The sequence below is a fragment of the Pterocles gutturalis genome, unplaced genomic scaffold, assembly GCF_000699245.1.
Source record: "Pterocles gutturalis isolate BGI_N339 unplaced genomic scaffold, ASM69924v1 scaffold15346, whole genome shotgun sequence".
In the NCBI taxonomy this organism is placed as follows: Eukaryota; Metazoa; Chordata; class Aves; order Pterocliformes; family Pteroclidae; genus Pterocles; species Pterocles gutturalis.
Genome location: NW_010103326.1, coordinates 1 through 22,782, shown reverse-complemented (window position 1 = coordinate 22,782; position 22,782 = coordinate 1). Strand labels below are relative to the sequence as shown.

At 53.9% G+C, this 22,782-nt stretch overlaps 1 protein-coding gene across 1 annotated transcript in view; it reads left to right on the top strand.

The window, feature by feature from the left end:
* Nucleotides 1–22,749, top strand: part of LOC104471360 (whirlin-like) — a gene marked incomplete at both ends in the record, with an annotated part of 32,495 nt that extends 9,746 nt beyond the window's left edge. Inside the window, 8 exons of the mRNA XM_010086684.1 lie at nt 2,365–2,490; nt 12,716–12,918; nt 13,298–13,334; nt 14,858–15,070; nt 15,400–15,612; nt 17,737–17,769; nt 21,984–22,055; nt 22,442–22,749. Of these exons, the coding sequence (XP_010084986.1) occupies nt 2,365–2,490; nt 12,716–12,918; nt 13,298–13,334; nt 14,858–15,070; nt 15,400–15,612; nt 17,737–17,769; nt 21,984–22,055; nt 22,442–22,749 (1,205 nt within the window). The remainder of the gene's footprint in view (nt 1–2,364; nt 2,491–12,715; nt 12,919–13,297; nt 13,335–14,857; nt 15,071–15,399; nt 15,613–17,736; nt 17,770–21,983; nt 22,056–22,441) is intronic.
* Nucleotides 22,750–22,782: the final 33 nt, after the last annotated feature.

Sequence of the window (22,782 nt, the reverse complement as noted above, 5' to 3'; positions counted from 1 at the left end):
TGTCTGCTTTTCTCTAGAATTGACTTAAAACTTGGGACAAAAACAAGAAAGCCTGGCGTTATTCATTTAGCAAATGTCGTGCAGCGAGTGAACAAAGGCCACTTTAAATTGAGAGTCCTCAAGGGAGCTAAACACGGGCTTGCTCATTCCCTCTGAATGCTCACCTGAACGTCCATATATCATCAGCCCCTCTGAGCAGGAGAGGCTGGAAGAAGGCAGATGGGAAACTGGCCAATAGCTTTGGTGTGCCTTGCAAAATCAGCCCTGCAGCCAGCATTTGGTGGGGAAAACAACTGCCCAGGTGCTGCGGGGACTTCAGCTTGTCAGGGGTTCGTGGAAAATCCTGACCGTCTGGTGCAGTGTGTGCTAGCTGTTCTGGGCAGGACAGATGGAAAAATCAGTCCTAGCATTATTAATTAGAGATAATAAGGCCCATGGCTGTGCGGAGGATTCCCAGGCGGGTGGCTGGGTGGGGTGTCCTGCGAAGCTGCCATCTGCACGGAGCGGTGGGTGCTGCAGGGGTGATGGGTGGGCTGGTGGAGGGGTGGGGGCCAGCCTGGGCTGCGCTGGGGTCTTTCCCCACTGTGTTACTTGTTGTGTTGCTTGTTCCCAGGTTGCCCAGAGAAGCTGTGGATGCCCCATCCCTGGAGGGGTTCAAGGCCAGGCTGGATGAGGCTTTGGGCAACCTGGGCTAGTGGGAGGTGTCCCTGCACATGGCAGGGGGTGGCACTGGATGGGGTCTAAGGTCTCTTCCCACCCAAACCGTCCTGTGATCTGTGATTCTCTGTACCCTCTCTGGGGAAGAGAGTGCCTGGAGCATCCCCTTGCAGCCATTGCTATGTGAAAGAAGGGCAGAGAAGTCGAGTAGGACTGTTTCCCACTGAGGATGGATATGGTTAATCTCTGGGTAATCATGTTTGCCCAGTGCACAGGCAGGCAGAGGGGAAATTCGCAGCCCATGCTGGCTGGCACTGCTCCATCAGTGTCCTGGTGCTTTGGGGGTTTCTCTCAGCTGAGTACCTACCCCAGAGATGCACCTGTAGAAGGAGAGAGCTGAAAACTGCTGCCCATCAACTTTTCCTCTGGTTTATGGCTGTAATCCTCCCAGGCCACGCATGCTGCCCCTCATGTAGCTGCACCCTCTCGGTCCTCCAGAGCTTCTCGTGTTCCCCACCGCACGCCCTGTCCCCCGGGAGCTGCCCCGTCGGGCGAGGGACAGGGCAGGGGTACAGCTATCCTGTGTTCAGCTGCCCCTGTGTCCTACCTCTCCCTTTGCTTGCTCATTTTCCTCCTTGTGTTCCTGAGGACTGTAGAACAGGAACAGAAGGATCCTTTTGGTGCTGCTTTGTCACTCGGTGTGTCCTGTGACACCTGGGGCTGGTGACAGGGCAGCTGCAGTGGCCCTGAGCAGCCCGGCCCCAAATGAAGAGCTTCACAGCAGCTCCCCGAGGGTGTTTGCCATGAACTGGAGTGATACCTGTAGCTTACTCTGTTCGTTGATGTTTTCAGTTGGTGATACCGGAGGCTGGGTTTCTGTAGAACAGACCAGAGAAGGGCAGTGTCCAGCAGAGCTCTGGCAGTCCCGTGTCTGGCTGACACCTCAGCTGGGCTGCAGCTGCCGAATGCTCTCTCAGCCCTTGCCTAGGCTGTGTCTCCTTTCCCAAGACCCAGAACCCTCTTGGCATAACATGACTTCCTCCACTTAAGGCATTAACCTCATATAACAGTGCTTTACTTCTGGATTTGTCACCTGGGTCCTGGATGTCATTCCATCATCTCTTTTCTTCCCACTTTTCCTTTGGCAGAGCCAGACTTCCATGCCATGATCTGCCCTCTCACTCCGCTTGACCTCCTACATTATTGCAAAACAGCGAAAGACAAAACAAACCCAAATCATGGATGTTGCATGTTCTCCACACCTCACTGGAAAATCCTCCCTTGGTAGAATCGCCCAGTCTGTCCCCCCCCCATGCCTGTGCTGCTCTCTGGGATGCACGGGGCATTGCCCACCCTGCAGCCCCTGTATCTCCAAAGCATCCTTTGAGCCCCAGCCAGCCCTGAGTCCAGGGGAGATGGAGAAGCCTGGGGAGCCCCAGGAGCAGCCAGACCTGCTCTGCCCCCTCCTCTGCATTGCTGCAGGAGCCAGCTGCAGCGGGGGGGGATGTCGCAGGTTTAGAGCTCCATCTGGGGCTGCTGCTGGCTGGGGACACCTACAGAAGTGGCTCTGTCCCAGGGTGTCTGCTGCTCGCTGGGGTATTGGTGGGAGAGCTGGAGGCAGCAGCGTGTTGTCAGAAGCATGGAGCTGATGCTGCTTTTTTGCAGCGCCCAGACACCGTGTAAATGACTGTTCCTCCTCCTCTGCAGGTGAACCTGGTCCTGAACGAAGGGAAGTCCCTGGGCCTCATGATTCGAGGAGGGGCTGAATATTCCCTGGGCATCTACATCACCGGCGTGGATAAAGGCTCCGAAGCGGAGAGCACTGGTTTAAAGGTGAGAGTGACCCTGGAGCGGGCTGGGGTGGAGCTGCACAGGCTGTGGCTGCGGGGCCGTATCGGCACATCACTGCTGCTGTTCTACCCCTCTGCCCCCGGGCACGCAGGGCTCTCGATGGAGAGGTGAGCCTTGTGTTTTTGGGCGCGACTTTCCAGGGCAAGTTCTGTGGACATTTTGGACACTAGACTAGAGGGAGCAAGGTTGTTGTGCATAGAGAAATGCAGCCTTACAACTTCTGGAGTAGGTTGTACTTGCCTTCTGCCTTAGCACACCCCCACGCCTGACTTTTCCCCCTTGAGACAGCCTGGGGATGTTTTTGGTGTAGGTATCTGAGAGCACAGCCCAGAGCTGGCAGGTGAAGAAAGTCGCTCTCACCTCCCTGAGCTGGCAGGGAAGAGTTTTCCATTAAAGCTCTGGGTCCTGTGCCCTCTTGCTGTGTCTCGCATCCAAACCCATTATGTTTGGAGCTAGCACAAGGTGTTCGGAGCCTGCCTGCCGGGAAGGTGTTTAGCTGCCACGTTGGGAGGAGGCCAGGCTTGCTGCAGCGGGAGCAGGTGCGTGCTAGTTTTCTCCTGCAACGTTGACATTCCCAAGGATCGTGTCTTAACAAGTAGAGACAGCAGGATCACCCTCCGGGCTAGAGTGGAGCTGATCTACCAGCAGCCTAACTTGGTGTGACCTCCAGGTACATCAGGCTCCCTCCACAGTCAAACAGGTTCCTACAGGATGCTCTGCGGTCTGGCTGGGCCCTTCTGAGGCTGCACTGGTCCAGAGCTGGCTGCGGTTTTGCTGTGGACCTCTTGTAACGCGAGATCCTACATCTCTTTCATCTGACCTTATACGTGTGTGCACACATCACCTCCAAGCTCTGCCGTCCTTCCTGCTGGACCAGCTCTCAGAACAGGATGGGACATCTTGGGACCTCAGATGTTCCTGGAAGGGGCATTTGGGGTTAAAATTTTACATGTTCTAGGGTGTTCACTAGTAAAATAAGTTGAAAAAGGAGCCACTGGACTTCAGGTGTATCTCTGTGCTGTTCATGAATGGGGCAGGTTTGAAACTCAGACTCTTCAGGCTGTAGCAGTTTACTTCATCACTCAGGGTTTCTTTTCTGGTGTGGTTTTTCCTCTCTAAATGACCTAACTCCCTGCAAGCGCATTGTGTCCTTTTTGCTTCCTCCAGTGCAATCCCATGGGCTCTGAAACAGCTTCTCCCCAATTATCTGTGTCAGTCAAGACCTGATGGATGTTAAACTCCCTAACGTCCTCTCAGTCCCTGGAAAAGGTGCTGGACTGCTGAGCATCGAGGGGTAATCTGCTCTGATCCCCTCTCTGTATCATGAAGTGACACATTTCTCCCTTTATCAATCCTGGACTGTTCAGTGCTGAGCCTTCAGCTTTGCTCCAGTGGCCCCATAAAGTCTCTTTACTCTGACAAGGCTGGTAGAATGAAGAGGGTGGATGGTTTGGTGGAGAGGGCTCTGATTTGGGCTGGGACAGATGCCATCCTGTCCCTCAGATTCCTTTGGCTTGTCTAGCCCACCCAGCTAGGCACTGAGGTCACTGGGTTCCCTTTATAGACAAAGGAGAAAGAGGGAGACATCTAATGCAGCCACTTCTGAACCTAGCTGTCTGCTGCCGGCAGGTTTGACTCTTTTTGACACAGAATGAAAACGCTGAACTTGGAGATGTGGGTCAGAGCCTTGATCTCTCCCAGGTCCCTAGCAGGGAAATGGGCTTTTGGACCCTGTAACATCGGAGGGTCACTTGGGCACTAGGGACGAGGAGCTGTGGGAGCATCCTGGGGAGACGGCTGAGTGTTTCTCAGGGCAGCAAGACGTGAGAGCTGCTGCTGGAAACCCCCTGCAGACCATCCTTCTCTCCCAGAGTGTCCATAACTCCTGGCGTGTGCTGTTCTGCCTGCCCACCCGGCCAGGGCACGCGGCCGTCACCCAGGGACGTCAACGCGTGCGTGTTCATTAGCACAAGGTCGTGGTGAGAGGCAGCAGGGACGGTGCTCTGGGATGTTAGAATTTCAAGGCAGAGATTTTAAGAGGCACAGGACAATTTGTTTCTGCCTAATAGAGCTGGAAAGAGCGGGACTGGCTTGAGCTGCCCTGGTTGTCACACGGTGACTTTGCTGAGTCAGGGGACCTGCCATCTGAAGCAAATTTGTTTGTCCCCAGCGCCTGCAGACCCTGTGCCAGAGTGTCAGACTCCGTCTCATAAACGCCAGAAGCCTGAAAGATGAAAAGCAGGAAAAGAAACAGAAGTTGCGTTGTTTTCCCAAGGTTCTTTCTGTTTGTTTCATGTTTAGTGCTTCCCTACTGCTCCAAATCCCTCTCTTCGCTGCACAGGGAACATTGCTGCTTTTCTTGGTTCAGTCCCCATGCCGGTGAGCTCAGCACAGCTAATGTCACACTGCAAACACACACACGCGGGGAAAGGCACAGCAGCATAACACGGCATTGTCCCTCCGCCTCTCATTTAGAGTCACAGAATGGTTTGGGTGGGAAGGGAACTTAAAGCCCACCCAGTGCCACCGCCTGCCATGGGCAGGGACACCTCCCACTAGGGATGGGGCATCCAAAGCTTCTCTGGGCAACCTGGGCCACTACCTCACCACCCGCACAGGAAAACATTCCTTCCCCATGTCCAACCCAACCCTGCCCTCTTCCAGTTTCAAACCGTTGCCCCTTGCCCTGTCCCTGCAGGCCCTGGTGAGAAATCTTTGTCCTGTCCCCCCTCGTCCTGTCCCTGCCCCCCCTGATCCAGAGCCCCCCCATCTCTCCTGGAGCCCCCTTTCAGCACTGGAAGCTGCTGGAAGGTCTCCCCGGAGCCTTCTCTTCTCCAGGCTGCACACCCCCAACTCTCTCAGCCTGTCCCCGTACAGGAGCTGCTCCAGCCTCTGACCATGTTGTTGATCATTCCATACCTGGCAGAAAGGTGTGAAAATAACCACACACTGCAGTCGCAGCACATGGAGCAATGTGTGCTGCTCTCCATCCCTGCCAACAAGGTCCCTGCTCCGTGGCAATTGTTTGCACACTGGAGCGTCTGCTTATTGATTCTTTATGTCTCCCTCCTTGCTGTTCTGTTTTCTAGTAACTGATTTGTGCGTGCCAGCAAGCCCATGCTTTTCTGAATGTCAGGCTTTATGTGATTTCAGATCCGCGCAGACACTGCCCGCCCTGATTTGTGTATGCTGCAGGTCGTAAATCGAGGCTGCTTGGAGGTTTGGAGATAAAGAAAAGCCCTTTATGTCCTGCTCTTGGGCACGGTGGGGGGTAGATTGCATCCCCACGCTCCCTGCGCTGCTCCGGGTGGTGGTGGAAGGGATGTGGTACTATGAGGAGGGAAGAACTGATGGGGAAATGTGATTTCCAGATATTTCATTGCTCTCTAAAATAGAAAACTTGGGGGTTTGTTCAGTGTGGGCTCAACCCAACCTTGCTGGAGCCGATGGGCAGGTTCCTGCTGCCTTCCCGGGCAGTGGGTACTTCTGCGGGTTTTGCTGCTGCCCCTGAATTTGTTCCCAGAATTCCTTAGAAGTTGATTCTGCCAGACTTTTCATTTTAGGGAAAATCTTCTTGTGCCCATGACACAAATCAAAACTTTTGAATATTTTAATAACGTTTTGCATTTCTCTTAAATTTCGATTAAAGGACCAACAACGTGGTGTTGAAAGCCAGTCAAAACCAAAGACATTTCTTCAGTTCTGAAAGCTCAGCTGACTTTTGCCTGCTACAGAAACAGGGGCTATGGTCCTGGGGAGTGGATCCCAGAGGAGATGAACCCTGCTGGTGCTGGTGCTGGGGACTGCGGCTCTGCGGCCCCGAGGCAGAGCGCTCTGCAGGTGCCAGCAGAACACCGGCTGGATGGCTGCAGCCGGTCAATAATTAAATATTCATACGCTTGGCCTTGGCCGCCTTGATGTTTATTCATTTGTTAAACTTCTGACAATGCGTTCTTTGGGCATGTTTTAAAATATGCTGCCTCGGTATAAGTTGTCAGACTGAAAAAGTGCAGGTTAGCAGAGGACTGCAACGGAGGAACGTGAGCCAGGCTTGTTTGCTTTCGCCGTCTGTCCTCCCTGCCTCCTTGGTGATGTTCACAGCGATGCTGCTGTACAGGAGCTCAGCTTGTTCTGCTGCCATTCATGGCTCAGCTCATCCCAATTTCTTCCTCGTTCATTTTTTTCTGGTGGTGTATTTTGTCAAGATTTTTTTTTTTTAAGCCAATCTTTTTTTTCTTTCCTTGAGTCTTACATCAGAAATAGCAGATTTCAGGTAGCTCTCTTCGAACAAACAGCTCAATATTGAGTTCCCAGCACAAAGGCTGGGGTAAAAAGAGGCTCTCACAATCCCTCTATATCCGTATACAAGAGAAGGAGAGAAAAAGTCTGTAAATAGGAAGAGGTGAATGATTTGACGTCATCAGTGGCAGTCGTGAAGATGCCTCTTGACAACTGGCTTGTATTTTGAGGTCTGTGCATAGACAAAGATAGCTGAAAAAGAGAAGATTAAAAAAAAAAGAGCCTTGTGGATGCCTCAGAGTCTGGGGAATAAGCTGTATAGTGAGAAATTCAACGAGGAGGTGTGAGGTTGCGGTACGCCGGAGGCGGTGTGGAGTGGCCCTTCAGGCGATGTCACCTTTATGGGGACAAGCGTTGCTTGAATTGCTCCTCTCCTGGGACAGCACAAGAAACCTCTCCACAGCAATGCCAGAACTGCTGCCTGCCCCAAGAGACAATCTTCTCTCCTTGTAGGCTTTCATTGCCAGCCTGTGTCTGCTTTGTTCCTGGTGTTTGTATCACAAGGTGTTTGGGGAGAAGAACGTGTTTCCAGACAGCACTTGGCACCCGCCGCTCCCCTGCCTTGCTCCCAGATCCCTCTCTGATCCTTCCAGCAGGCTGCCTTGGCCTCGTCGGATGGGGATCATCTGCCTCGACCTGTTTCCCTCCTGGGGAGGCTGAGTACCTCCTTATTCTTCTGCGAGGCGCAATTTGGCCGTTTCCAAATCGTTTCACACTTTTTCCTGCCCATGTTTTTGATGTCCTAAGGTCTGCTTTTTGTAATTATTTGTGCTACAGGGAGACTCCTTCTCCTTTAGCGGTATCCACGATATAATTTAACCTCTCTGCTAGCACATTAGTGGCATTAAATACGAGTAGTGCTGGTGCCAAACCATTTGGCATCCTATTAGCTCTGTTATTCCCAGCTCCATTTGGTGTCATTTAACATTAACTCATGTTTAAAATCTCTCACCTCTTTTTCTGTCCGTGTGACTGAATTTCTCCCAGAGCTGATTTTTATTATTTTTAAGAGACTTTAGGTGCTGAGAAATCCTTGTCTTAAGTCCATTAAGTTTCTCTTGGCTCACCTCCCTTTCCCATGTTATTCTCTCTGTCTCCAGAAAGAGCAGGAGCCAAGCCCAGCATCAAGGTGTGTTATTTCTGATCTCTGCTTCTTGTCCGTGGTCTATCACCTTTTGCATGTCGTGTTCAACCCCTGCATTTCAGGGTAGGTTTTTCCCTAGGAAATGAGAATAATCCCATTTTCAGAAGTGGTTAGGCGCTCAGCACGTCCTGGTGTGTCCACCCACCATTAGCTGAGCACAGCTGAAAACTTCCTCCTGAAATATCGAGGGCAATATTTTTTCTGTGTGTTTTATTATAACTTTTTCAGGTCTTATTATTGCTGCTTTTATTCTGTGCTCGTTTGGAGCTGTGCATACAGCAAATAATTTGCCAGGGTCAACTTTTGTTTTGATAGATGGTTCTTTTGCATCTCTGCAGTCCTTTATTACCTTCCCAGTTGTCCTTGACTTAGGGGAAAAAAATTATTATCTGTGTTAATTAACAAAAAATAATTTCCAGCTCTAATAGGAGTCTATCATCAAGATAGGCTGATTTGCAGGCATTTGGGCTGTCCAATGATTCCCTTATCTGCCCTTCACCAGCAATTATTTTCACAAGGTCTTTTTTTCCCCCTGCACGAGGTGCTCAAACTTATCCAAGTATTTTGTGGTTGGTTGTTCTCGGTGTTAGTATTCTGGAAGCATCAGATAGGGGTGGTCTTGTGCTGGGCACTGTACTAATGGAGCACAAGAGACCAGAGAGCCATGAAAGACTTTGAATAAATGCTGAGGCAGCAATGAAGGACAGACAGACAGACGAAGCAGCTTGTCCAGGGTCCCTTTGGTCTCCCTGCTGCAGCAAGGGCTTGCCAGGTTCCTTTTGGTCCACTCTTGAAGGGAGAAGGTAGAGAAAGGTTATTAAGTCTGTATAATGTCTTAAACAAAAAATCATAAAAGTTTCATTCCTGATATGGAAAAGTATTTAAGATTCATACTTGCAATGAAGCTATCTAATCAAATTTGGATTTTCATTGTTTCAGTGCTGCAGTGAGCCTGGTGCTCCTTACATGAGCAGCAAAATCCACCCCAGTGGATTGCCCCGTGGATTAGAGAGACCCGAGAGATGGCACTTATTACACCCGAGTGTGTGTTTCTCTTGGCGGTTCAGGCACTTGCATAATTTCCCCTACCTGTTACATTGGTGGTCAGCAATTTTCTGATTGTTGGTTTAAAGCTGACAGAGCTTGAAGGGAACCTGAGATACCAGTGGAGTCCGATGACTGGGAACACGGTCACTTGTGTCATTTGCCTTCCCTTGGGCTCCTTCCCTCCCGTGTCCTGGTCTCTGTGGATCAGCTCAGGTGGAGCTGGCTGCCCCTGGCTCTCTTTCTGCAGCTGGGTCGCAGAGGTGACATTGGCTCTAGACTCTGTTTTCTCTCAAACCAGGGAAGTTTCACATCCCCAGTGTATGATTTTGGCCACTGCTCTCTGCTCCGCAGTCTGCTTGGGTGGGTGTGAGCATCCCACCTGCCGCATCCCACCTGCCACAGCCCTGCTCTGCGCTCTCTCCCCTCCAGCCAGCCGCTGCAAAAGGGCCACCATCCCCTGGGTGTCACCTGCCAAGACCAACCTGTGCCCAGTGCTGTCCCTCGTCCTTCCACGGGGAAAGTCAGAGGAGGCAAAGACCAGCCAGGAGCAGCTCTGTTTGCAGGACCTGCTGCTTTGAGCATCTTACTGGAGCCGAAGCAAAAAGGGTGCAGCAGGATCTGGCCTGAGCCAACACCAGGGCTTTGCAGTGGCTGTTGCAACACATCTGTCACCTGCTCCCTCTTCCCTTGGAGCTGCAGGCTTGCATCAGCCTGGCTTGAAGGCGTTGGCTCCCTTCTTGGCTGCCTGTAGGACTGTGGGTTTCTCTCTTACCTACATCATCTCTTTTGCCTTCTTCGCTGTGCAGCTGCCTGGTTAACAGTGGTTATAAAGACAGCAAGCAGAGGGCATTGGCTGACCACGTGGGGACAAAACTCAGGGGCCCTGACAGTGGTGGTGGTGGGGATTGGGCTCTCCTGTGCTGCCACAGCCCTTGCAATCCACCAGCCCCTCTGCGTGGCACAGAGGAAGGAACTGTCCCCAGATGAATGAAGCAATTCTGCTTGAGGTCACCGATGGAGCTGACCACAGAACCAAGCTCTGCTGCATCCAGGCTGCATCTGGTGCTTTTGCTCCAGGTTCTTTTCTCCTGTCAATGCCACTCGGAGCATCCTTCCAGCCTCGCTGAGCATCCTCTGTCCTTTCATCAAGAGCAAGGGTAAACACGAGTACTTCTCTGGCTTCTCATTATTACCAGCATTATTTTATAGAGCTCCATCAAGCTCCCCACACATTATCTCCTCTCTAAATTTAACAGACCTAATCTTTTCGATCTGTCCTTTCACAGACACCTTCGTCTGCCACTAATCATTTTTGTTTCCCTTCTCTAGAACTTTTCCCTCTGCGTCTCCTTGCTGGGCAGGCAGAGATGTACCCAGGGAATGCGCTCACAACAGGGGCACATGTTCACTTGGATGTCACCATTACACTAGTTTGAGCTATTCTTGATATGTTTCTTACTGTGGTTTCCCATCACGTGTTTTTGTTGCAGGCTTACTTGATCGTTCTGAAATCCCAGCTGCACCCTGAGCAAAGTGGTCCATGGGCTGTTGGTAATTGTCTTTCACTTGTGTCCACTCTGTTCATTCAGGAGGTATCATTCACATCTCTGCAGTTGCAAAGTCTTGCCTCGTTCTTCCAAGCACCTTTACCAGCCCTTTCTGACACCTCTAGTCTGAACTAACCCCAACAGTTTAGTGCTGCTGGTAGATCTGGACTCCCTCCTGGGCTCACACCCACACTGCTGTTACAGGCAGCTCAGGATTTTCTTCCCCACCTCCTGGATGTTCAATAACACACAGGTTCTCCTGTTCCTGTGCATCTCTTTATTGCTTCTCAGAGGAGTCCTGTGCCGTCTCTCCCTCTTCATCCATTTTTGCAAGGCCAGAGGAGCCCAAAGGTCTCCATATATTGACCATCGATGGCCCTGCAGTGGCCAGGGAGGGAAGCTGCCATGCCTCTTGGAACGTGGAAACTCTGCCTCTGTAATCCCTTAAACAGCTTGAGCTGCTTCTGGCCCAAGCAGCAGGATCTCTCCGTCTGTTCTTCCCCATTCGTGTGCTCTCTCTGCTGAGGATGTCCCTGTGGGGATGCCTGGAGGAGCCACGGTCGGGTTTTATCAGCACTGTATCTGACACAGGGCCGTGGCCACTCTGCCCCAGTTCCCATCAGCCCTTCGCTGGATGCACCAGTGGAAAGGAAATGTCCTGGGAAGACAAAGTGAGAGTGGTGGATGCCTTGGCAGGGGTCCTGTGAGCCTTGAAGCCTCTATGGTTGTTGGATCGATGATCCCAATGGCACAGGCAGAGCAGCCCAGGCTCACAGGAATGGATTGGGAGTGTGCGATTTCCCCTATGTGTGCCAGCCCTCCATCCACAGCCCCTGGCCCTCTGCCACCTTGGCTGGCAATGCTGTGTCTGGAGAGGAGCGGATGCACGCCCCAGTCCTGTGCTCTGGTGAGCTCAGCATGGCTATAGCCTAAAGCAGAGGCGATGCCCGAGTGCAGGGGCTGTGCTGTGGTTTCCAGATCAGCTGCTGGCTTCCCCTCCCTGCCGGAGCAGTTGCTGGCTCTCTCGTGCTCTACGCTGAGCTGAGCTTTGGTGGTATCGGGGTGTCCACTGTCTCACCCCAGCAGAGTTCAGGGCAGCACTGGTGGAAACCTGGGTGACAGCAGAGTCTCAGCCCGCCATGTAGGCTTGGCAGTGGTTAATCATGGCTTCTTACGGGAGTAAGTGATGTTAAGAGTCTGGAGGATTCATCCCAGTCCTCTCAGGTTTCCCAGCAGCAGAATGAGATGGACCGAGCTGAAAGGATTGTATTAACTCTTTCTGTTATTTTTTTTTTTAGCCTTAGAAATTCTTCCTGCTCCCTCTTTTCTCCTCTTCTCCTCCAAGATGGAGGTGAGTTATTCAAAGGAGTGTCTCATTCCGCTCGCCTTGCAGCGTGAAGAAAAGCAGGCTGTGTTGTGACAGAGCTGAACAGAAGCCTATGGTTAAGCAAAGATATGAAAGAGCAATTTCAAAGAGGCAGCTTATCAGAAACGGGGTGAATTGTGATACGAGAGTGAGGAGGAGTGGCACTGAATGCCCTAGAAACAAAGAGGAAGAGGGCTGGGATGGAGGGGGAGTGCCAGATGAGTGCTGTCTGAACGTGTCCAGGCTGCCAGGGACGCTCCTGATGACAGCAGAGGCCCTGGCCACAAAATGAAAGCTCTCAGGAGCAGCTGTGGAGGAAATGGGAGGAGAGGAGAGATGAAATCCAGCTGTCTCAGATCCTGCAGTGAGACGCTGGAGTGGAGCCCTCGCTGCTGCACACAGAGATCTGAGGGTTGGGGCTTCTGCAGATGGCTCCGGCCCTCCCAGGTCAGCAGCAGGGACTGGGGCTGGAGGTCGTGGGGTTCTCTGGGGGCTGTTTTAACCAAGTGGGTCGGCAGGTCTAGTTAATGGAGGAGACTGGGCAGACTGGTCTGACTTGGGATCCTAAATGGGCTCCTCCAGACTCCACAGCCTGGTCCTTGACTGTCTGTCAGCTTGAGCGCTTGGTCTCCAGCCACCAGCACTTGGCCCCTCTCCCTCATCTTTCTTGGTCCCTCCAGTTGCTGTGTCCTTAGTTTGGTGGTGGGTTAGACTGAGCAGCTCTTCCCTGGTGGGAGAGGAAGGCATATTCCCAACGGGAAAGCCCCCAGGGCCTGCCAGGCTCACTCCGTGCTGATCCCACAGGTAGGCGACCAGATCCTGGAGGTGAACGGCAGGAGCTTCCTCAGCATCCCCCACGACGAGGCGGTGAAGCTGCTCAAGTCTTCCCGCCACCTCATCATGACGGTGAAGGACATCGGGAGGCTGCCCCACGCCCGCACCACCGTGGACGAGACCAGGTGGATAGCCAGCTCGCAGATCGGAGAGACCCTCGTCAGCTCAGCAGGGTACGTGCTTGGTACACCCCGCACGAGCTTGCGGTGCCGGTCTGTCAACCCAGAGCTCCCGCGGGTGGGTGTGGAGCCCAGGGTGTGAAGTGGAGGCAGCCTGATGCACTGCAATGTGTGCGGGCAGCCTGGCGATGGGAGCAACCCCAGTGCTTGGGCTTGTGGCCCCATATCCAGTGCTTAGAGGACAGCATCTCCAGGCTGCGAGGTGGATCAGGTCTGGACAACGTGCTGCTGCCCCTTCCCTGTTCTCTCGGGCCAGAAGCTTTTAGCTTACAGGCAGGAGAGGAGAGTACAGAACAGATCTCGTGCCAGGCCTGAGGTGATGAGCGATGGGCACGTGGCGCTCAGTGGTAACTGATCTTCTCCCTCCTTGCAGGGCAGTGGGCAACCATGCTGCGGAGGCGACAGCCAGGGTAAGAGATGTCAGACCTTCCTGATGCCCTGTGAAAAGATCCCTGTTACTGTCTCTTATTTTCCACAGGAGAGAGGGCTTTGTGCTCCTGATTATAAAAGGGATGCTAGTTTTATCAGGACCAGTGGGGTTAACTGGCTCTAGCCTTTCTCCTCCCCACCTCATCTTAGAATCACAGAATCGTTTGGGTTGGAAGGGACCATGGAGGTCATCCAGTCCCACCCCCAGCCATGAGCAGGGACATCTCCCACTAGATGAGGCTGCCCAGAGCCCCATCCAACCTGACCTTGAACATTTCCAGGGATGGGGCATCTGCCACCTCCCTGGGCAACCTGGGACAGTGTTTCACCACCCTAAGCATAAAATATTTCTTCCTTATATCTAGTCCAAACCTCTCCTCTTTTAGTTTAAAACCATTCCCACTTGTCCTGTTGCTACAGTTGCTGCCAGCTGCGTTTCTGCAAACAGGGACACTGGATACCCCCCTCCTGTGCTTCTGTGCGTCAGTTCTGCAGCACATCTGGTGCCTCCTCACCAGGGAGTTAATGGGCATTAATGGGCAAGGGGCAGTGATCACACAGGCAAGGACCATGGGGACCCCCTCCACCCTGCAGAGGTGACCGTGGTGGCTGTCTCTGGGCCCTGACAGCCCCCGGGACCTTTCCCCGCTGAAGCAGAGCCGGTGGCAGGGCTGCAGCAGCCTCAGGGACTCACCCAGTGCTGGGACTGCAGCTCTCCTGCCGGTGTGTCTTCTCTGAACACCTCTTTGCAAAGTGCATTCCTTTTAAATGGAAACGAAGCAGCAAGGTTTCCCAGAGCTCTCGCTGAGCTTTGCACTGTTTGCTGGTGAAACACCCTCCCCAGCCTCAACTCCCCTCAGTGTCCCCTGGATAGTCAGGGTCTTGTCTGGCTCTGAAAAGCTCGTTTCTTTGGGAGGGATTTCTTGCTGTTCCGCTCCCTGGCAGCGCTGGCACAGTCAGCACAGGAAAAAAAGCCTTTTGTCTGCAGCCAGACATGTCTCTCCCTGGGACTCCTTCAGTTGCCAGTGGCTCTTTCTTCACCAGGGTCTGCTTCGAGCATGCAGTGGGGGCAAATGTACCTTTTACACAAGATGGGAAGCTTGCCTCTCTCTCATGGCCCCAATTCCCCTGTTAACCTGCTGTTAAATCAATAGCTGGTCAAGGGACAGCATCCATCCGTGCTGAACAGAGCTGGGAAGCTGTTTCATTTATTCAACTGCTGCTACATAAACTCATGGCTCTGGAGTTACCCAAAGTAGTGACACTAAGTGAGCGGCTGTGCCGTGAATCCTTGGGGGTGACTGTCGTTCTCAGCATCCCCCTTCCAGCCCTGCTTTCCAGCTTTGCCACCGGGAGCTGAGTGAGAGCAGCCGTGTGAAACGCAGGCAGAGCCCAGGGCAAGGGGACGGTTCTTGGTCCTGCCTGTGCTTCCCAGCTGCCCTCCCTTCAGCAGCTGATTCCTCAGCATCCCAGGGCAAAGCCCATCTCCTGTCTTCTCCTGCAGCCCGTGTTTTACCGGGGCCTGGCCGGCTCCCAGGTGACGCTGAGCAGCATGGTGAACCAGACCCGCGTCATGCTGGAGGAACAGGCACGGCACTTGCTGAACGAACACGAGCGGGCGACCATGGGGTACTACCTGGATGAGTATAAGGAAGGCAACATCTCCGTGGATGCTCTGGTCATGGCACTTTTCGAACTGCTCAACACGCATGCTAAGGTGAGTCCCACACCAAAGTCAGGGGTGGTTTCTTGTACCCGGTGGGTTAAGCAGAGCCATTGTCACAGCGTGGCTCAGTGCCTCCAAGGTTGTCTGCTCAGGGTCAAGGGTGAGGGTATGAAAACAAAATCTAGGACCTGATGGGGGATACAGTCTGGCGTTCAGTGGCAGAGGAGCTTCTGGTAAAGTTTAGGACTGAATCTCCTCGTGCGTTACCTGCCTGTACGTCTGGTTACCGCTGCTGGGCAGTGTGGGAGGATGAGTGTTCAACCACCCGGGAGGATGGTCATGCTCCAACCTCTCTTTGGTTGTCTGTCTGCCTGGCCCAGTTCTCACTGCTTTCAGAGGTGCGGGGGGTGATCTCCCCGCAAGACCTCGACCGCTTCGACAACCTGGTGCTGAAGAGAGAGATCGAGTCCATGAAGGCTCGGCAGCCCTCGGGGCCCAGCGTCGGCACCGACTCCTACTCTATGATGTCCTACAGCGACACCGTCTCTTCCTCCAGCAGCCACTTCACTGCCACCACCGTCAGTTCAGCCCGGGTAAGTCCCTCCTGACTGTTCTTTTTTCTTCCAACACCTGCTCCTGGCAGCCCTACAACAAACTCACGACCCTGGGGTGCTCTAAAGGCATCTCACCCCACAGGAAACCCTGTTCAGTCTGCTCCCCCCATGGATTCCACAAAAGTGGTTTTTTTTTTTCCTTGTGGGCTGGGTGCAATAGCACGATTTGTAGGTGCAATAAGGTGATGCTGTGACGTGTCTCTGTGCCCCTGAGACTGAGATGCTGCTGTCCTCTGCATGGGGGATGAGCCCGGTGCTAAGTGTCACTTTGTCCCCCATGAAGGAGGCAGCCCTGAGCCTTCCAGGACCTCCACGGTGCAGTGAGAGCTGCACCCACACAGGAGTCCCAGCAACTTGTCGCAGCCACACCGTGCCTGCTGCTATTCACCAGCTCTGGCTGTCTCTTTTAAATCACCTCCCTACAGACCCTGGCTGCCCGTTCCCCATCCCAGCGGGACTGCAGGGGCCAGGCCAGCAGCGTCCTGTCCCAGCCCCTGCCCACTCCCCAGCATTAAGCAGCAGTGCTCCCACGTCTCTGTGCCAGGACTTCATTGCACGCACCGTCTAATTAAGTCATTGTAATCACCTCAGAGTGTGCAGGCACACAGCCCCCAAATTAATTTTCTAGCCATAAAATGTCTTTCATCATAAATGCATTAGCAACCTTGGAAATTAAAACCTTCATGAAAGAAGGGATGACAATGGGCTTTCTGCTGGTTTGACACAAGCAAACCAGCCCATGTCTGGGGCGAGCGGGGCTGTGCTGCGGAGGGCTCGGGCAACACAGCAGCAGGGGAGAGGCGGGGGCTTCCTTGGGGCTGTGTGTGTCTACGGAGTTTGGTCCAGCCTCCCAAGAGACCCCGGAGAGTTTCAGAGCATTAGAGCTCTGCTGTTGTCCCGTTGACTTCGCAAATACCCACAGGAAAGCCATCTGCTCTGTGCAGTGAGATCCTTTCCGGATCAGGATGAGCAAAGTGAGTTCTGTGCTGCTCTCCGAAGACCTGCTGGGAAAATCTTTCTGAAGCATCAGAGGGCTAACCCAGGTCTGCCAGGTCCGCTGAGCATGACACCCCGTTCCTGTGCTGTCCCCATGCCCGGGTGTGCCATGATCTCCTTCCTGCTCCGTGACACCACGTGCCAAGTGTGGCTGCTTGGCCTGGTGTGCGAGCGATGGCCCAGAGGTCAGGGAGGGTGACCAGGATGCTCTTCTGGCACTGAGAAACCAGTGGGCACCGTCTAGTGGACCCTGTTTTTAAGAGCTTCCTTCAAGAACCTGTGTCCCTTGGTCACACTGTAGGTCCTTCCTGGCCGTGTGGCATCTCTTCCCATGGGTGTGAGAGCTCTGCCTGGGGTGGGGGGAGCACTGACACTTGGGGTGGTTGCCACCACTGTTTACTAAAACATCTGCCAAGCAAAGAATCATAGACTCATTAAGGTTGGAAAAGACCTCAAGGATCACCAAGTCCAACCATCAACCCAACCCCACCCAACCCACTAACCCATGTCCCGAAGCACCACATCTACACGTTTCTTGAACCCCTCCAGGGATGGTGACTCCACCACTGCCCTGGGCAGCCTGTTCCAATGCCTGAGCACTCTTGCAGTGAAGAAATTTTTTCTAATATCCAGCCTAAACCTCCCCTGGTGCAACTTGAGGCTGTTTCCTGTTGTCCCATCACTTGTTGCTTCAGAGAAGAGGCAGCACCCACCTCACTACAGCCTCCGTTCAGGTAGTTGTAGAGTGACAAGGTCTCCCCTCAGCCTCCTCTTCTCTAAACAACCCCAGTTAGCACCGGCTCGTGGTGGATGGATGCTTATCTCAGCTAGCAGGAGAGAGCAAAGAGGGGCAGAGCTCCAAGCTGGTTGCTCTGCCCTAACCCCCCGCTGCAGTTGCCCTCCCAGCACCTCTCGCAGTGGGGGCTCATTGCAGCCTTCACGGGGTGCAGCTGGATGAGGATCCTGCAGGGCAGGTTTGGGGGAGGAGGGATGCGTCGTGCTGGGGTTTGCTTGTCTCGCTCATTTGTTCCGCATCCTCCCTGATGTTATGTTTTTTTTTTGCTTTTGTGCTTGTTTTAATCTGCTTTTCCCCTCGCACGACCTCAGGAGCGGCTCTTGTGGCTAATAGACCTGATGGAGGTAGGGGCTGTCAGCGAGGCGGGAGCTCGAGTGCTGCGGTTGCCATAGCAGATGGGTTGAGAACGCGTGTGAGCGAATGTGCATCGGGGGGGAGGCAGGGTACAGGCTGCCCAGGGGCCAGCATGCGACCCAGCCGCGTGAACAGCCGCCTCGGTTCGCACATTTCTGCTTTTTCCTCCTGTGGCTCTGCTGAGCCATTCCAGAGTCCCATTCCCCAGCCTGGCTGCAGCCCTTGGTGCTGCAGTGCAGAGACAGGGCTCAGCCTTGAACCAAGTCCAGCTGGTACCAGTCTCCGGCTTGCACTGGAGCCCTGAGTGGCACTGCCAGCTCAGGGCGGGGGTTTTGGAAGGACCAGCGGTGTTGCTGCCTGCTGGACCCCAGACTGTCCATCCTGCCTTGTTCCCTGCTCTCCCTGCTGCTGTCTTGCTGTATGGGCACCCTGGCTAAATACCAGTAGGCTGGTCACATCCCATCACACGTCCTCAGGGATGGGGGAGAATTTTCCTTGCAGTCTTGGGTCTGCAAAAATCTGTGTTCAGTGCAGGAGGGGTCGGAGAGTAGAACAAGAGCAGAGAAACAAGGGAACTCTTCCAGGTCCCTGCCTCATAGTGTCAGGGCCACCAGCACCTGCAGGAGACCACCAGCGCTCCCCATGCCAAGAGGGACATCTGTGTTTTGTCCCAGAAGAGCACTGCTGCTGTGTGACAGACAGGGAAACTGAGGCACAGAGCAGGCAGTGACTGCCAGGAGCCACCCACCATGCCAGGGACACAGCCGCCCACAGTCAGAGGCTCTGCCCTGAGCTCAGGAGCTGTGAACCGTGTGGCTCTGGCTCCACTCATACTTGTAACGGTGCTGTTGGGACTGAGCATGACCCTGGCCAAAGGCAGGCGTGGGTCCAGCACCATCCTGCCTGTTCCCAACCCACCTGTGTCCCCCGTCACAGAGCTGCTCCAGCTCCCCACTGTCCTCGGACCAACTCTGGGACAGGCATGGTCCTCAGGCAACGAGGACAGAGATGGGAGAGACAGAGTAAAGCCACCGCATGGGTGTCATTGTGTCACTCTCAGGACCCCTGAAGTCAGAGAGGTCTGTGCTCAGGGCAGGGCCGGGGGCTCTGGGGCTCCTCCAGCCCCGGGGATGCGCTCTGCGGTGGGAGGGGAGGAAAGCTGGGCTTATTCTCAGACTGGTGCCATCGTTCAGAATCCAAACCCTGCGGGAGCCGGGCTGAGGAGCTCTGCAAAGCTCTCGTTAGCAGTAACTGGAAAATAAGGGACTCGTTTGGAACTGTGAGGTTAATTAAAGGTTGGGTTGTATTCCCCAAGGAGGTGGCAGTTTCTCCACCATTAAATCTGCGGATGGAAGCTGGCTGCCTGTCTGAAGGATGCTCTCCAGCTCCATCGCCCCTGCGAATGGACTCTGTGCAAGACAGGCAGGACAGAGGTTTTCCAGCTGCACCCTGCAGAGGGGCTGGAAGGGCCTCGCCTGGCTTCCAATTTCTGTAACTAGAAAATAGATGGGGTAGAGGAGCAGGGAATTGGTAGGAGGGAGCAGCCTCCTCAATAAATACTCATTTTTCAGAGCAGTGGCACATGGCTTCGGTGGGTCTTTCAAGGGAAATCCAGGAAAGCACAGCCTTAAAATAGGCAATTCCTGAAAGCAAATGTGCTCAGTTTAAAAGCCATTCCATTTTATAGCCCAGAGCAATTCCAATTTAATTGCTTTTGCCCCCAAAGTACTAAGCTTGGGGAAAGGCAAATCTCCTGCTTGCCCACTTGAGGAGAAAAAAGCACCCTGAGGAAGATGAGCAGCGTTAGTGTCCCGGCTGTTCGGGGATAGCAGGATTAGGGTGGTCTCGCCGGGCTGGCAGGGAGGGTGTGGGGGGCAGCTGGACGTGCCCACCCACCCTTTGCTAGCAGGATTCCAGTCTTGGTGCAGACTGGTCCTGACTGTGAGGCTGGGGCCAGGACACGGCACATGATGTGCTCAGGGATGGGCTTGATGTCATGGTGATGGGCACAGAGTTCAGTGGCAGGACCGGGGGAGATGGCACTGACAGATTGTAGGGGGGCGTTGGGCAGACTCTTCTTTTTTAGCAGCGATGTAACTCTGGCTGTTTGATGGCAGGCTGCTCCCGGTCATATCGCAGGGGTCTGCTCCTCACACATTTGCCAACAGCTCAGGGAGCTCTTGGAGGCAGGGTGAGGCTGGTAGAGGCAGCAGGTTAGGAGCACAGCTGAGGTCCTCTCGGATGTGGCCAGGCTGGTGCCGAAATGCCACCGTCTCCACCTTGGCTCCTTTCCTCGTGCACGCAGCCATTTGGCTGGATTAGAGGCTCCAGGCAGCATCTGGGGGTGGGCTGGTGCAGGGGGAGGGTGATGCTTGGGCAGCTTTCTGCAGAGCAGCTTTCTCGTTAGATGAAGTGATGGCAAAAGGAGGGAGCTCTGCAGCAGGAACACCAGCGCAGTTTGGTGCAGTGTACCCAGCGCTGCGTTTTGTCCGGCTGAGCATCTCTGCTCCTTGGTGCGTGATGGCACTTGAGCTCGTGGGCACTTCAATCATATCCTGTTGCTCGTGCGTGCACAGCCCAGAGCAGTTCATGATCATTTTAATCAATATGAAGGCAGGTCACTTCTGAAATAGCCCTGCCTGCCTCTTCCTCCATCCTCAGCCCTAGGGTATCATCCTGTCCATCAGGGCTTGGACTTGCGCAGCCCTGTGCTGTGTCAGGTCTGGCTGTACCCCATCCTTTCTGTTGTTGCTGCCGTGGGTTTTGGCCAAATCACTCTTCTGCCCTGGCTTGGCTGCACTGTCGGTAACCCAAGAACGGGTAGAGGATGTTTCTCTTTCAAAAACCACCTGCCTTTACATCGGATTAATTGATTATGGACCAAACCTTCACCAGAAGGAGTGGTTTCCCACGCTAACACTTTGCTTGTCACTCTCTGAACAGTTTCTTTTAGTTCTCATTCTCCAGGGTTCCTTCTGAAGCCCCAGAGATAAAAGCACTTCCCATCAATGTTTTTGATGCTTCTCTAATGCTCTTAATTGTCTCCCATGTCTATTTTGGGATGCTAACGTCTTACAAGGCACAGCAGCAGCTTCCAGCAGCTGGGGGAGATGCAGATGCACCAGCATTTCAACTCCTGGGTTGTTTACCCTGCAATAAATAACACCCAGTTAAACACAAACTGTACCCTGCCTGTTCCAGCACAAGTGAACAAACATCCCTGTGCACGTGACACAAACGAAGCACACCCTTTCCGAGCAGCAGCAGCACCCCTCCAGATCAGGACTAACTGTGGGAGGGTGGTGCTGAGTCTGGGTTTGCTCTTGCAGGGGAACCAGGGGGAGCTGGGGCTGTGCACCACCGGCAGAGCATCCCCAGGACTGTGCCTGGTGCCTGCTGGGGACAAAGCCAGCCCAGGCTGGCTCTGGGCTAGACTCAGGACCAGCTGGGCTCAGCCTTGTCCAGGGCCAGGCATGGCTCTCCAGGGCACAGCTCCACACCCAGCCTCCGCTGCAGCCCCCCCCATTTTGCCATCCCTGCTGGTGCTTAGCCAGGGTGCCCGTTTGCTCTGCTTGCTGTACCCACCTCCTCTCCTTGTGTCTGTCCTGATTGACACCTGCCCTGCGCAGACAGACAGATTCCCATAGCTGCCTTGATTTCTGGAGCTGTGGTGTGTTCAGAGCTGTGTGGTGACGTTTTCTAGTGACGTTTTGACTCATAAAGGGAAAGCAGTGGCAGCAGCTCCTGTTTGTATCTGACACCAGCTGCTCTGGTTTGCAAGGGAGGGAAGTTTTAAACTTTTCTATTGTGCTTCACCTGGGAAAGATCCAAGTATTGAACCTGCAGCTCTCTGGCCTGGTTCCTCCCCTCCCTCCAAGTTAAACAGGCGGAGCTGAGATTTGGGTGAAGAGGAGCACTCTCCTCCGCTGCAGCAGAAATCACCCCAGCAGGTCAGGCTCTCGGCATCCTTTGAGCACCCTCCTTAGCTTGGGAGAGTCTGTATCCTGACCAAGCTGCTTTGCTCGTATGATGTGTGAGTCTCCCAGGAACCTCCCAGGAAAGGTTTGGGTGAAAGACTGGCCTTGCGTGGGGGGGTTTGGGCAGTGCCCTGCATCCCTCTGCATGTTCCCTGCCGTGCTGGGCGCTGCAGTGGCTGCTCCTTGCTGCTGTGACCAGGTTTTCTCTTCCTTCTTTGCCTCATCAGAACACATCGGAATTGGAGGGAGGTGCAGACGGCCACCAAAGCAGTGTCAACACCCTGCCGGACATCTCCTTGGTAAGACACGGTGCTTCCGTGCCTCAGATGGGAGCTGAGGCAAATTGATGATACCAAGTTTTGCCTTGGCTTCTGTAGCTCTTTGCTACGTCACCTGCCATGGATGTCACTGAAGCAAATTAATCAGACCAGTTAGGAAGCAGGATTCTGGCTGTCTGAATAAGAGCAGTGTCTGTGCAAACCAGAGCAAAAGTTGGGTACTTTATTCTCTAAGTCGTCCTCATTTGTGAGTTATATTCTTATTGCCAATAAGGTCAGAGAGGTGTTTCTGTGAAAATCAGCTCATTTTGTCATGGTCACTGTTAGAAGGCAGATGCAGGTGGGGCCTGGGGAAGTTCTTGCAGCTGAGGACAGTGTCTTAAAGGCTTCTGTTCTTGCTTTGGCAGGATGATCTCTCCTCCTTCCCAGATGAACCGCCCAACTTCAAGCCTCCTCCTCCTCCTTCAGCCCCTCAGATGCTGGACCCCTCTGCTGCCCAGCACAGGAACGCAGGGAAAGACAAGCCCAAGCGCCCTTCCTCCGAGTCCTCTCAGTCCGGCCTCTTCTTCGTAGCCCCCCGAAACCCCACGCCCCCTCCTAGTCACCCTGAGAAGGACACAATCAGCATGACCTCCACTGCTACCACGTCTACAGAGGAGTCTGCCCCAAGCCCCATCTACGCCACCATTTCCCCAGCCCTGCACAACTCCAGGAGGCAGATGGATGGAGCCCAGCTCTCCTTGCTCAG